This window comes from Eucyclogobius newberryi, unplaced genomic scaffold, assembly GCF_026437365.1.
Source record: "Eucyclogobius newberryi isolate DKJ021-1_F unplaced genomic scaffold, fEucNew1.0.hap1 SCAF_3, whole genome shotgun sequence".
Classification (NCBI taxonomy): Eukaryota; Metazoa; Chordata; class Actinopteri; order Gobiiformes; family Gobiidae; genus Eucyclogobius; species Eucyclogobius newberryi.
The window spans coordinates 34,193,298-34,209,418 of NW_027315945.1; the positions used below are offsets into that span (position 1 = coordinate 34,193,298).

Consider the following 16,121-nt stretch of genomic DNA (forward strand, 5'->3'; position numbering starts at 1 on the left):
AGCTGTTAAAAATGTGGAGTTTTCGGGTCTTTTTCCTGCTCTCCTGGGGGGCGTCACCTTTTTCTAGCCAACGTGTTGTTTACATTTTCCACCAATCAGCTGTGATCCGCATGGCCAGCTGCGTTCTCTGCGTGCCCTGTGTGCTTCTCTCATTACTCCAGACCGTCTGCAGAGCACAGTCTTCAGAGCTTACATTTCCTGGACTACATTGCAATGGAACTGTTTACTCAGGTACACTTTTACTTTACTACTAAATTATTGCTTTAACGCTGTGTTTTAAGGCAGTCTCGTGATCACTTTAGAATCTTACTTGTCTGCTCCGGTGGAGCTAATGCTAAGCTAACATGTTGCTTCAGTGCACTCTGCAATACGGGCTTAATGTGATTACTTGCTGTTATCACCATGTTATCGGGTTATTTTTCGGCGTGGGTTGGCCCGTGGGTTGTGTGGGTCGTGCTTTGTGTCTGTTTTATGGTGCTAAACCGGCTGTTACCCCCACAGCCCGGAGCTAAACGCAGCTATTCGGAGCTAAGTTGTAAGCTAAACTTTGCTATGTTATCGGGTTATTTTTCGGCGAGGGAAGAGAAAAAAACTACAACTCCCGATACCACTTCTGGTCACATGGCTTACGTACGTTGCACGTCACGCACGCACTGCGTCACTCGAACCAATCACACGCTTGCCTGGCCATTATCAGCTTCCTGTGTGTCTCTCTGTGCACGGTGTTGGGAGAGACAACAGGACGGCTGAACCAGGTAAGCTTTGCGACTAAAACACCCGCTTTTAATCACTTTAATGTGCGCCGGTTTTAAACTCGAGTGTATGTTTATGTTTTGGTGTGCTGTTCTGCAAGTGTTTTGCTTTTACGAGCAGTGTTATCTCGAGTGAGCTAGCTAGCCCCGCTAGCCGAGGGCAGATGTCCCAATATCTCCGCGTTTTGCATCTTAAATACACCGTTAACGTCACAATGTGAACTGTTATCTGTGAAGCGTGTTATTCCCATATTACTGTTAACCCTAATCCTTTTATCCCCCTTTTCAGAATTGGCAAAGACACCCTGACTGACATGACCTGTCTCTACGTGAAGTCTGCTAAGGAGCGTGTTAAGTTTTTGGTGATTTTTGTGTTTTAATGATTAGAGTATGATTAACCATAAGCAACATCTGTTTTTCAGGTGAGCCTGCAGTTTGTACATCAAGCTTCAGATCACTGTGGAAACAGCTTCTCCCACACATCAGAAGCTGCAGGCCACGCACAGATCATCAGATTATCAAGCGAGCATACATGAAGACCAGGGTTGACACTTTGGAAGACATCGCTGAGGTTAGTTTATATTATTTGACTACTGTAATGTGTAAACATTAGCCTGGCAAAACTTCAGTGCTGCTCTCTGCTTAAGATATGTTTCTTCTGTTCTCATTTTTTTACAGTGTCGCCCTTGTCATCAGGTAGTGGAAAACAGCTCTCCTGAGTCTCACCTCAGTATCCCACAGCTTGTTGGAACGGCGGATAGCAAAGTGTTTGTCAAGAACTTGGACTGGCAGAAGCATCTGAGTCCCTTCTTCAGACGGCTTCCAAAGATCAAGAGTTATCAGCACTTCAGGTATTTATATTGAAACTCTCACATTGTGTTAAAAAAATAAATAGTTAATGAGTGTTTTATGTGAAATAGTTAGCCATTTCTTAAATGTCCTGTTATTTGTTTACAGCTTTGATGCCAAGAGCCGAGAGTCACAGCACAGAAGAGTGCACAGACGAAGAAGAGGATGAGGATGTGATCTCTGATGTAATTGGACTCTGGTGGTGTACATATCATATCTATTATCTCATATCTCATATATTCAAAGCCATGGACCCGTTGCAGTTCGTATACCTGGCCCTGGCATCTGTTTATAAGAGTTCTTCTATTAAGAGTGTTTTTTAAACTTCCTATAAGTTACTGTCCTTTCCCCCTGTATCTACTGCGTTGTAACATTAAAGGCTATCTTATCTTATCTTTTGTTGTTTGTGTTGAATCATTCAGTGCACCATTGTTGGTGCACTGAATCACCTGTGAATTATGTTTATCGACAAATGCAATGAACCCTATTCTGATTCTTTGATTCTATTCAGGGCCTTTTGTAATCCAAGTATTTCCATTTTAATATAGTAAATTCTAATTCTGAGTCAAGTCCAATTACCATCAATAACAACACTCCTTGAGTCTTCAGTGACAGCTGTAGGGGGAGGTGGTGTCAGTGTGACAGGGGGGAGGGCTTATCTCAATGAGATGCAAATGAGCCCCCCTGTGACTCTGGGCTCACTCAGGTGAAAAACTTTGGAAGCCGTTTTCTCAGTGAATGGGTTTGAGAGTTGTATACATTCAAATGACCACAACTTACTCAAATATTATCAGATCTACATGAGTGAGACATCATTGGAAAGCTTTGAATTCGCATTCACATATTTTCCTGGCCCGGCCCCTCGGCCAAATTTTAGAACCCAATGTGGCCCTCGAGTCAAAAAGTTTGGGGACCACCATTTGGGTGATATTCTGCACCGATATTTTGCGTGTGTGTCAGATTTGTCTTTTTAAACTGTCTCATGACTAAAAATTGGAAAAAGAAGAGCAAATAGGCAAAATATTTGGCCGTATATTTTCACAATTGAGCCACAAACTATTTAGCGTTGCAGAAAAATACATTCGGTTATTGTATTTACCAAAGCGAAAAGTTCATTTGCAATCTTTACGTCAAATTAGGATATTTGTATCACTCAAAAGAAAAATCCACTTTCTTACGGAAAAATCGGGCATCTCGGTAACAGGAGAGACCAGAGGAGGCGCTATTGTTCTCTGCAATTACGTCACATTACGGTTAGAGGGATCATAAAGGTTCTGGAAATACATGAATTGTCTGAAAGTGGGTAGGAAAAAAAAAGAAGAATAAAGAACTATTTCTAGCGTAATCCCGTGTCACTCAAACTAAGCTCTGAGGTTATTTGTCAGCGGCACTCATACATTTTAAGAAGTCTACCGCTGCGTCGATGTGAAACTCAAACTAAATGTACTTTTTATGCAAATTACCAGAAGAAAAAGGAGTTAAGCCAAGACTGTAGCAGCTAAAACATGACTAAAATGTGACTAAAACGTGACTAAAACATGTCCAAACAGTACCCATGGCTTAATTTAGTCCAAAATAATAATAATAGCGCAAGTGAGAAATTCAGTGATTGGTGATTAGTTTGTCGAATCAGTTCAAAGACAGGCTCTTGTAACGACTCATTCATTCATTATCTAAAATTGTTTTCATCAATAAAATAAATAAATAAAATTGGTTGGTTTTAAAATACTCGTGATATCAAGTGCAATCACGGCTGCATGATTCTGGAAACAAATCTCACTGCAATTTATGTGAGAATGATTGTGTTTGTGATTAGATTTGTGCTGTCTTATGCTTCAAAAGTGTGATTGAGTTCAAAGTGCACAATGTCAAGTTGTCCAGGAGCGTTCACATTTGAGAGAAGACTTAAAATATAAAATGATAAAACTAATACAAGAATCAAATGCATTTCAAAACATGATGTAGAGCTCTGAACTACAGGAACATTTCGATACGATTTCAATATAAATTTGCGCAGACCTTTCATCAAAAAATCATTCAGGTCACAAATATAACTAATAACTAATAAGGACTAATAAATGATACTGTGAGAATCGTGGTGATGTTTTTTCTAAAAACATTACAATTTTATATTGTGACTAAATGTCTAGAATTGCTAACATTCCTGAGTGCCACAGTTTGAGAACCACTGCTGTGAAGGACATACCGAACCCGCACAACCATCACACACTCATCCCTAAAGTCACACACTCATCCCCAAAGTCACACACTCATCCCTAAAGTCACACACTAATCCCCAAAGTCACACACTCATCCCCAAAGTCACACACTCATCCACAAAGTCACACTCATCTCCAAAGTCACACACTCATCCCCAAAGTCACCCACTCATCCACAAAGTCACACACTCATCCCTAAAGTCGCACACTCATCCCCAAAGTCACACACTCATCTCCAAAGTCACACACTCATCTGCAAAGTCACACACTCATCCCTTAAGTCACACACTCATCCCCAAAGTCACACACTCATCCCCAAAGTCACCCACTCATCCACAAAGTCACACACTCATCCCTAAAGTCGCACACTCATCCCCAAAGTCACACACTCATCCCTAAAGTCACACACTCATCTGCAAAGTCACACACTCATCCCTTAAGTCACACACTCATCCCCAAAGTCACACACTCATCCCTAAAGTCACACACTCATCCCTAAAGTCACACACTCATCCCCAAAGTCACACACTCATCCCCAAAGTCACACACTCATCCCTAAAGTCACACACTCATCCCCAAAGTCACACACTCATCTCCAAAGTCACACACTCATCCCTTAAGTCACACACTCATCCACAAAGTCACACTCATCCACAAAGTCACACACTCATCCCTAAAGTCACACACTCATCCACAAAGTCACACACTCATCCCCAAAGTCACACACTCATCCCTAAAGTCGCACACTCATCCCCAAAATCACACACTCATCTCCAAAGTCACACACTCATCCCTAAAGTCACACACTCATCCACAAAGTCACCCACTCATCCACAAAGTCACACACTCATCCCTAAAGTCACACACTCATCCCCAAAGTCACACACTCATCCCTTAAGTCACACACTCATCCCCAAAGTCACACACTCATCCACAAAGTCACACACTCATCCCTAAAGTCGCACACTCATCCCCAAAGTCACACACTCATCTCCAAAGTCACACACTCATCCCTTAAGTCACACACTCATCCACAAAGTCACACTCATCCACAAAGTCACACACTCATCCCTAAAGTCACACACTCATCCCCAAAGTCACACACTCATCCCTAAAATCGCACACTCATCCCCAAAGTCACACACTCATCCCCAAAGTCACCCACACATCCCCAAAGTCACACACTCATCCCCAAAGTCACACACTCATCCCTAAAGTCACACACTCATCCCCAAAGTCACACACTCATCCCCAAAGTCACACACTCATCCCCAAAGTCACACACTCATCCCCAAAGTCACACACTCATCCCCAAAGTCACACACTCATCTCCAAAGTCACACACTCATCCCTTAAGTCACACACTCATCCACAAAGTCACACTCATCCACAAAGTCACACACTCATCCCTAAAGTCACACACTCATCCCTTAAGTCACACACTCATCCACAAAGTCACACACTCATCCCTTAAGTCACACACTCATCCCCAAAGTCACACACTCATCCCCAAAGTCACACACTCATCCCTAAAGTCACACACTCATCCCCAAAGTCACACACTCATCCCCAAAGTCACACACTCATCTCCAAAGTCACACACTCATCCCTTAAGTCACACACTCATCCCCAAAGTCACACACTCATCTCCAAAGTCACACACTCATCCCTTAAGTCACACACTCATCCCCAAAGTCACACACTCATCCCTAAAATCGCACACTCATCCCCAAAGTCACACACTCATCCCCAAAGTCACCCACACATCCCCAAAGTCACACACTCATCCCCAAAGTCACACACTCATCCCCAAAGTCACACACTCATCCCCAAAGTCACACACTCATCTCCAAAGTCACACACTCATCCCTTAAGTCACACACTCATCCCCAAAGTCACACACTCATCTCCAAAGTCACACACTCATCCCTTAAGTCACACACTCATCCCCAAAGTCACACACTCATCTCCAAAGTCACACACTCATCCCCAAAGTCACACACTCATCCCCAAAGTCACCCACTCATCCACAAAGTCACACACTCATCCCTAAAGTCACACACTCATCCCCAAAGTCACACACTCATCCCCAAAGTCACACACTCATCCCCAAAGTCACACACTCATCCCCAAAGTCACACACTCATCCCCAAAGTCACACACTCATCCCTAAAGTCACACACTCATCCACTCATCCCTCGCCCCTGGAGCTTGCCTGGTCCATCCATGGTCATTTTTTCGGCGCTGCTCTGAGCCACCAACAGAATGAATGACTAAGAGCAGAAAGCTTTCGTGGCCAGTGGCCCCGGGGTCCGACCTCTCACTACACAAATGACACACATGCGTAATATGCGTAATGCCATCACCGTCACAGCGCTGAGGAGCTGAAGATGCTCTGTTTCCAAGACGGACGAACAAGAACAAGTCGGTGTGTTGCATTCATGTGCTTTTATCTTGGAATGTTGGGATTTTGATCCCACCAATAATAATATTACTGTGTCCAATCTTGTTTAATTTAACTAATCAGTGAGATTAGCCTTTCAAAAGCTAAATGTTTGCTGTTATGATTATATTTTGGAAAAAAACTACAATTTTACATTGGTATTCAAGCAACACTGCATTAAAACTGGTCTTAATCTAACATCTCCATGGACATAAGCAGATGGCGACCCCCCACAAGGAAAGTTACATGTCAGATCTGTGGAGAGAAAAGCCCCATGTTTTTACACCTAATGATGAAACAAATGCCTTGGTTTCAGTCTATTGTTTGCCTGAAACCGTAGGTGAAAGGGCTTTAATGTGATTTAACAAAAGTGCTTCACACATCGTTTGCCTTAAGGATGTTTAGTCAAACCCTCAAATGTTAAAGATAAATTGACAAAACAAATAACTAGAATAATCACAGAACCCAGTCATTAGATCTGATGTTGTATGTGTAGCTTGTGTGTGTTTAGCTACATGCACAAGAGACATCTGAGCATCAAACACAACTGGTGACATGTGTTAGTTAATTGTCATATTTTTAGAAGAACGTGTGTAAGGCAAGGCAAGTTTATTTATAGAGCACATTTCATACACAAGGCAATTCAAAGTGCTTCACACAACAGGAGAAAAATGCATTCAAATCACAAAGAAATGACAGAAATCACCAAAAAATGTTTAAGAAATAAAGAGTGCAAAGAAAATTCTAGTACAACAAAACTGTTATTTTTTTTTCAAATAGATAGTTCTTTCATTTTGGTATTTGTCCCATTTGTTATCCATAATAATCGTATCATCATAATCTGATATATTAATAACAAAAATGGTTAGGTACCCACCAGGCACGAGCCATTAACATGAAGCTAACTATTTGTTTTGTTCCTTTGCACAACCACATTGAGCATAGGAAAATGACCAAATGTTGTTTAAATCGACTATTCACCCTTTGACACGCTCCATGTGACTACTTTAAACACAGAAGATTATTATTATATTGGCTAAAAGAAGCTTACCAGACACGTGGACGAGGTAAGTTCAAGTTTTCCTGATTTCGGATGAGTCCTGACCGCTTGTGCTAATGCTAATGCTAACAACACTAACAATGCTAACTCATCTTTACCACTGTATTTCCAGGCTGAGGAAAGGGAATGGCTTCTTCTTTTGGCAAAATTGGGAGGAATGACTCAACTTAAAAGGTAAATTAAAGAAAGTAAAGCATCTAAGAGTTGATCTATAAGGTGGAACTCAACTCTAGCACTTGACTGTTTTCTGCCAGTGAACAAACATGATGAATATTTAATGCACTTTCAGATCTATTTTTCCCCATGGTATTTGGAGAGAGAATACGTATATTTTAGTGGGGCTATCTATGAAATGTGCATGCACTTTACAGCAGGCTCCAGAGACAAATTGTAAACACTGTTTTAAATAAATAATACAATTGCAAACCCTAAATTAATGCACCAATACTGTATAAATATTGGTAAATGCTGACACGTGAGATCTCATTTCAAACGTCACTGAGTTTATTCAACACCATTTTGCATTTTGTGAAGTTATTGTAAGGGGTGTACAAATAACATTATTAACATATTAACAACTCAAAGAATCAAGAACCAAATATCAATATCATTAGAGGTGTGGACTTGGACTCGAGTTAGACCTGAGGCACTTATTTTGATGACTTGAGACTTGACTTGATAAAATGGACTAAGATTTGGACTAGTGGACCATTGACTTGGTGCTTGACTTGGCCTTGTAGACCATTGACTTGGGACCTGACTTGGACTAGTGGACCATTGATTTGGGACTAGATTTGGACTAGTGAACCATTGACTTGGTGCGTGACTTGGACTAGTGGACCATTGATTTGGGACTAGACTTTGACTAGTGGACCATTGATTTGGGACTAGACTTTGACTAGTGGACCATTGACTTGGGACTAGACTTTGACTAGTGGACCATTGACTTGGGACTAGACTTTGACTAGTGGACCATTGGCTTGGGACTAGACTTGGACTAGTGGACCATTGACTTGGGACTAGACTTGGACTAGTGGACCATTGACTTGGGACTAGACTTTGACTAGTGGACCATTGACTTGGGACTTGACTTGGACTAGTGGACCATTGACTTGGGACTAGACTTTGACTAGTGGACCATTGACTTGGGACTAGACTTGGACTAGTGGACCATTGACTTGGGACTTGTATTGAACTGAAAAGGGTGCATCCCTGCTGGATTTGATTAAGTTGGCCAGTTGTCTAAACCTGAGCATTAAAGTATATTCTTGTATTCATGTGCAAACTCCTGTATCTTCCATTGATTTTATTGTGCAGCCAACACATTTGCCTTGACTGGGGTTATGTTTCCCTTCTGAAAAGATGTTAATTTGCGATATGTTTAGCTGAGTGAGCGTGAGCTGCAGTCATCCATGAGCGCTGTGCTGCGGGGCATCAGGTGTTCCTCCTCCTGCTGTCGGCCCCTTCAATATGCTCCTAATCCAGAGCTAACACGCAACCCCAGCCACACCTCCACTTGGATTTTAGCACAATAATCATTACTTTCTCACTCACAAAGTTTGATTTCATTAAACTGGTCACATGCTAAATAAAGTTAATGAAAGTTAGTTAAAGATGTTTTATAATCATGATATTATTGAGTGGTAGAGTTTTCCCATGACCACTTTAACTTCTGTTTTGTTGTTGAAGACATAGAGCGGTTTGAAGAGGGGATGATGTCACAAAAAGGTAAGCATTTAACACTATTTTAATATTTGGGGTGGGATATCTTGCTGCCTCACTATTTTGTATGCAATTCACAGCCTCACATTGAAATTTGGGTTTATTAGAAATGAAGGATGAATTGAAACAAAGGCTGCAACGACTAATCGTGACTAGTCAACTATAAAACAAAATCTTACATACAGACGCAGAAAACACATACAAAAAGACCTTTTCATAAGTGACTGTGGCATGATTCAATTGATTTAAGTTTATTGCATGTCTGGAACATTCCTATTGTGTGACAAATAAAGGTTTTCTCATCTCATTCAGACCTTTGAAGGTCTTTACTCACACAACTCTTCAGTCTGACGATTAGTTCTGTCAAGAAACTGCTTTAAAGTGACATATTAGAGGTTTTTGCAATGTCAATTTTTTTATTTTATTTATTTGGTGTATTTATACCGGTTGTAGATATAAATTATAGTTTTACACAAATCGAGCAGGTAATAAGATAAAGGCTTATCTTATTAGTGGAGAAAACGTTGAAAAATCTGTAGAAAATGACAGGAAGTGACATCACACTAGGAACACTCATTCCAGTCAAAGTTTAACTACACAAAGTTAAACTTTAAACATGAATTCAACAAAATAAAGTCACTCTCATATTTTTATCTGTCAAATAAACATAATTGTGACATTACATGAGTTTTGGCCCAGTGTTTGCTGGGTAATTTCCTAGTGTGATGTCATCATTTACAAACAGGAAGTGAAATTATTAAACTTTAAAACATAGCTGTTCTGGGATAACATTTTTATATTAAGTATATTTATCTTAACTGCATTTGACTTTGATGAGCATTCCAACCTGCTATAGGCTCTTCAAACGCTGAAACGTCACACGTCTTTAAACAGATTTACAAAGTGCTCGTGAAATGGACTTGACTGACAACAGGACACTAAACGCATTCGCTGCCAGTCGGCCCAGACACGTGCGTCACTCTCTGTGATGAAAGCCGAGGCAGACGCCAAATCCTGCGCGGCGAGCCACAAACGGGACGCGCGCTTTGTATCGCGGCGCTTCCTTCGCGATTTTGGGTCAACGCTGCATTAAGCGGTGAGCTCTGTTTCAATTACGCGCTCAGAGGAGTCAGTGGGGCAGTGGTGCGGCCGCCGCGCTCCTCCGCCGTCGTCCCGTCTCATCTTTGTCCCGGCCATCTGTCACACGAGCTCATCAGATCTGTGGCGGGAGGCGACGGCCAAACATGTGACAGGAAACTAACTGACGTCATTTCAGTCGTCGCCCAGTCAAACGATGATTTGTGTTACACGCCGGGACTTTTACGACGCATTATTGACAAAATAAAGGTTGAAATGTGATGGCTGAAGGCGCTTAGACAGAGGATATTGATGATGTAAGTGTATTATTAATGAAAATCTGAACTGGTTTATTCTTTTTTTGACATTTTGATTTAATAATGTCGTTAAAAAAGTTCTCGTCTTTCTTTACAGTAACAATTTCGATGATCAAACTAGAGCAGCGTTTGTTCTCGTGCCCTGATGTTTCGTAGCCAAGATGGAGTAAAGGCTTTTGAACGTTTCTGAAACGGTGAAGCGAGTGCTATGCTTCTTTTTCTAGTCGACTTTTCACGATGAGTGGTGGTTCTTTTGTCAGTGGACGAATAAAGCATCATAATAATGGTTTATGTTCACGCTACGAAAATGTAAAAAATGTAATTACGTTTCAATGGCGGATACGATGAGGAATTCTTGGTCGACTGAAGACCTCTGCATCGTTTAATCAAAATAAACTAAGACGTATGAGGAAACTGCATGGTAAAAAAGGCAGATAAAAATGTCTATTCCTTCCCAAAACCGCAGCTACGCTTTCTCCTTTCTGCCGTGGTCCAGATAAATCCTTAAAAGCCCAATAAAATGATTGGTCTGGAATAACTAATAAATCATGGTCATTTAGAAAACTCCACTGACTGATGAATCGACTCAACCAATCAAAATCTACAGCCCCTAAATACCAGATTGTGTTACTTTGCACAAGGAATGTTCCAGTACATGGCATTTAACTTGACTGAAATACATGTTAAATGCCATTCTGTGTAATATTCCAACTTAAAATTGTATCTAAATAGTTAGATGGCAATGAATAGCAGCCCAAATGATAAAAAATACAAGTACAATTAGATAGAATTAGAATTAGTTCGGTTTTACCATGACCCGTTTCGGCGAGCAACGGACAAAAGTACAAAAGTACCGTATTTTCTGGACTATATGTCGCACCTTTTTTCATAGTTTTGGCCGGGGTGCGACTTATACTCCGCTCAGGAGACTTAAATGTGATGTTATTCATTATTTTCACACCGGCAACCACAAGAGGGCACTCTAGGCTGTAAGCGACGCAGAAGAAGAATCTGCACTTCCTCTTCCTCTGGAGTTTGTGGAGTTGTTTAGAAGTGACACAGAGGAAGAAGAATTCAATGGATTTAGTGATTTGGGGTAAAACTGATGCTTTGGTAAACTTGTTAGCATGTTCTTTATGCTATAGTGATCTGAATAACTGTTCATATGTTACGTTAACATACCAGACACTTACCACAGTTCTGTCTGTGCCTCATGTAGCTGAAGGTGTTAGCGTTAGCATACGTACACCTATTCACCATGTTCTCTAATCTGTTATTATTTTAAACTGTTTTTTTCTTCTCTATTATGCATTTTTTGGCTGGTGCAACTTATACTCCGGAAAATACGGTAATTGAAACGTGATTAATTCCATCAGTCTTTTGAACCCTTTACGCTTTCTCTTAATGGATTTAACTGCACTTGTACAGCCAACTTTTTATATGACACGTGTTTCCGGCGTCAAGGCACTCGCGAGCTCTTTCCACCCGCCACATAAATCCATCAGCGAAACGAGAAATCCAGCGCATTTTGCAAACCGAAACCGCAGCCGACGCACTGCAAAAAGTAAAGGAAAGTCTTTTTTTTTTTTGTAAAACGTGACTGAGGACGGCGGCGGACAGGTGCCGTTCCCGACGTGCTTCCCGGCCACTTTCACGGTAGTTGCGTGTGGAGTACAAACCCTCTCAAGTGTTGGCGACAAACGCAAAAGCTATGTATAGACCCGACGTTTATGAAGGCACACGCTTATTAAACGGCCGGCAGACGCAGAGCAGACGGACGGAGCGGTGTAATTACTCCGGACACGGCTCAAATACAGGATATAGAGCTGAACGTTACAAGTAGAGCTTCTACAACTCACAATTACTTTAGTAGACTAGACAAGCAAGTATTTCCACTTTTTAAATACATTATCGAGTGGATAAAGTTTTAAATAGTGTGTCAGGATAGAGAATATTGCAAATAAAGTATGTTATTGATGAAAATTAGAAGGAGTTTATAATTTTTTTGGACGTTTTATTGAAAAATGCCAGTGTTTTTTGTTGTAAAAAGGTCTTTTCGTGTGAGTTTTAGCCCCACTATCGTCCAGATGATAACAATGTCACGATTGTTGTAGATTTCGATTGATGCGTTTAATAGCGTTCAGTGTTTAGATTTCCAGACTGAAATATGACCAGTTGAGTCTTATACATTTCAGAACACGTTTGTCAAAGTCCACAATACAGTTTTTACATTTACACACAATACTTTGACATACATTTTGTCCTTTTTTGCACTAGAAGTTGTGTATTTACCAATTGCTGTCTTTGTAGTCTGTAATTGCGATCGTTATTTGCAATTTTGAAGCTGCACAAAATGAGAACTACACATAACAACTATAACTAACTAGTAACATAACAACTAGAACTGTCGCCGTAAAAAGTGCGATAAAATAACAACATTAATACAAGGCGGTCAATACATTGTGATTATGAAACATGATAATTAAAAACAAGACACAAAAATACACTTTACTTGCTCTAAATCATGTCTGTTTTGCTGTTCCATATTATCCAATCGCACAGTAGAACGATACAGAGGCTTGTGTAATTAATTCACTTATTGCAATGGAAAACGTTCGTCGATCACAATAAATGTTCTGATAGTAAACACAAATATTGCAGTTGTTTAAGCGGATGTTTTAACAGGCAAAACTGAGCAAAAGAACAAATTAAATCGATTAAACCTGATTTAAATCGTGAACGCCCCTTTATACTTTATATCCATGAGTTTCAGAATGAGGAGAAACCAGGGCCGTTACCGTAGCGATCAACCAATTCAAACAAAATATGATATCTTTTGAAAGAGGACGCTTGAACCCATGAATAATAATATGAAGAAAATAAAAGTACTGCATGAAGTCGAGTGAAGACAGTGTTGCAGTAGCTGTCGAGTACTGCAATATCGAGTCTATTGCGATAGTTTGACGTACTTTTTGACACAGTATTTTCAGTTATATTTTATGTAAGGATGTTATGATATTGAAAATTAGTGTCAGGATTATATTGAAGAAAGAACAGTTGAAATTCTTTATTTTCTTTCATTCAGCTTGTGTTATTAGCTTTAGGCTTAATTTTGAGTTTTTTACTATAATTTTGTGAGGATTATATCATAACCTGAAGCGTCACGAGTGTTATCCATTGGCAGATTTGTCTCTACGTCACTGTGAACGTGTCTTTATTTGCGTCAAACTGTGTAAAAAAAAAAGATCACTGGACTTAACGTTGGTTAAAATAGTAATAACAATAAAATCACCCTTTTTAAAAAAAAACATTTTAATTTAAAAAAACAACAGTAAATTTCTGCCAGATGGAAGACCTTGGCGATGTATTTAGTTTGTCGCGATATTATTGCGTTAGCTGAATAAATACTGATACTTTTGCGATATAATATGAAGTATTATTTTTTTTTTATATATATTTTTGCTTTTTAGTGAGACAAACAATGACAATAGCAACAAACAAGATATACAGAATAAAAAAATAAAAAAATTATATAACATAAAATAATGATAATAATAATAAACTATATAATTTATATAAAGTTTTCTAAATTTAACCTTGTTAGTTTGTAGTGAGCAAGCAGTAGAAGCCGTATCCACCGAGCAAAACAACAAATGAAATGTTTAAATGTTGTTTAAATGTTTAAATTGTTATACCCAATTAAAACTGTGCACACAATAACAGCATTTTCATTCATTTATTTTCGATTGTCCGCAGATTGTAAACCGGCCGAGAAAAACGACGAGGGCGAAGATGAGGGCGCAGATGAGGGCGATCTGTGAGGGGTCAAGGGTCGCCCTCTGACATATTTGCCACGACGCGAGCGACGGGAACGAGAACGGGTTACGCAACTTATCATTATTCATTATTTCCCAAATCTTTTGTGGAGACGTCGATGGGTCCTGGCACGCTCGGCCCTGGCACTTCTGTTCACACACGGCACGCAAACATACGCCGCCAAAGAAAGAGAAGTGACTGCAACTTACTGTCTATAAGATGGTATTCAAACCTTTGGCACGACTATAACATTGAGTAAAGCATCTGTCGTAACAGAAATGTCAAAAAGTTGATAAAAAAGAAGAGAAACTTGATGTAAAAAATGACATTTCTGGCACATTTTGGGTTTAAATTGACTGTAAATTCACTTTTTGTCCAATACTTGAACGTCAACCAAGACATTTAGAGGCATATTTATCATAGATTGCTAAATTATGATCTGATTATCGGTACAAAAAAAATCAGTATTTGATTTATGTCTGTATCTCACACCTCTAACTTACAGCATACAATTAAATGGACTATTTTGTGCAATATTCCTCCTCAAAAAGCCTAAAAAGATACATTGCCGGACTCTTCTCAGTAGCCAAACAAGTGTCGGTTTATAATTTGCAGTGTGAGGCGACCAAACGAGCACTTTCTCCTGCAAATCCAGCGTTTCAGTACAATTTCCAAAGTGCTTTTCTTACCTTCCTCGGCTGAATTCGGCTGGAAAACCACACAGAACGCCAGCAAGATACTCCACATCTCCACAACTGAATGACACTGACGGAGGGAGAGAGGGAGGGAAAGAGGGGGAGAACGAGCATGCGGGGCGAGCGAGGGAGGGGGAGGAGTCTGCTCACTTCATCATCATCGGAGAGAGAGAGAGAGACATTACAAACACGATTGAAGGAAGAAGAACAGAAAACAAAACAATAGATCATAAAGTAGGATGTTGTAGAGCTTATATTAAAGCAAATTAAGATGTAATTATAGCCGTGCATGGATGAAAAATGACACTGTGCCAGTTTTGTTCAATTAAAACGATGATGTATCAACTGAGCGATGGATCTTTGTGTTAGTTTTGGATCAAAATGTGTCGTGTTCGGTGATGGTAGCGCCGTTAAACGACATTTGATACGTGAAAATACACATTTGATCGATATTAATGTCATGAATCGTAAATCTGATGAATACATGAGCAGAAGTGCGTGCCCACGGCTTGAATACTGACCCAGAGAAAGAGCCGGAGTGGTAAAAAGCCGTAGGGACGATGTGATTAAAACAACGGGAGCATTAATAACACGTTTGTTTGTGTCATTCGCACCGCAATCGTCCAGACGTGTCTAAATGCGTTGGTCCAAGATTTCCACTCACAGCTTCACACGTAACATTTCTGTGAGAAGAGATAACCGGCCCACTCCGAAGATCAAATCAAATCAAATCAATTTATTTTTGTAAGGCCCAAAATCACAACAACAGTTGCCTCTGAGGGCCACAGGGAGAAATGAATCAACAATGTCTGTGGTGGCGAGGGACGATGTCCCAGGGTCCTCTGTCCTTAGACTCTCCTTCTCGGCCAGGAAAAACTACAAAAAAACCTCTTTGGGAAAAAAGCGTAGAAACCTGGAGGAGTTCCAGTGAAGGAGAGATCCGACTCTCACAGACGGACAGACGGACACAAGGAGACTGGAGCTGGACCCACTCTTCAGGCAGATGAGGGACCGACTGAGGCGAACTGGACCCACTCTTCAGGCAGATGAGGGACCGACTGAGGCGAACTGGACCCACTCTTCAGGCAGATGAGGGACCGTCTGAGTCGAGCTGGACCCACTCTTCAGGCAGAAGAGGGACCGTCTGAGTCGAGCTGGACCCACTCTTCAG

At 40.5% G+C, this 16,121-nt stretch overlaps 1 protein-coding gene across 1 annotated transcript in view; it reads right to left on the reverse strand.

The window, feature by feature from the left end:
* ephb6 (eph receptor B6) overlaps positions 1-15,039 on the reverse strand; it is a 51,692-nt gene extending 36,653 nt beyond the window's left edge. Inside the window, exon 1 of the mRNA XM_072460764.1 lies at positions 14,945-15,039. Within this exon, the coding sequence (XP_072316865.1) occupies positions 14,945-15,002 (58 nt within the window). The 5' untranslated portion in view covers positions 15,003-15,039. The remainder of the gene's footprint in view (positions 1-14,944) is intronic.
* Positions 15,040-16,121: the final 1,082 nt, after the last annotated feature.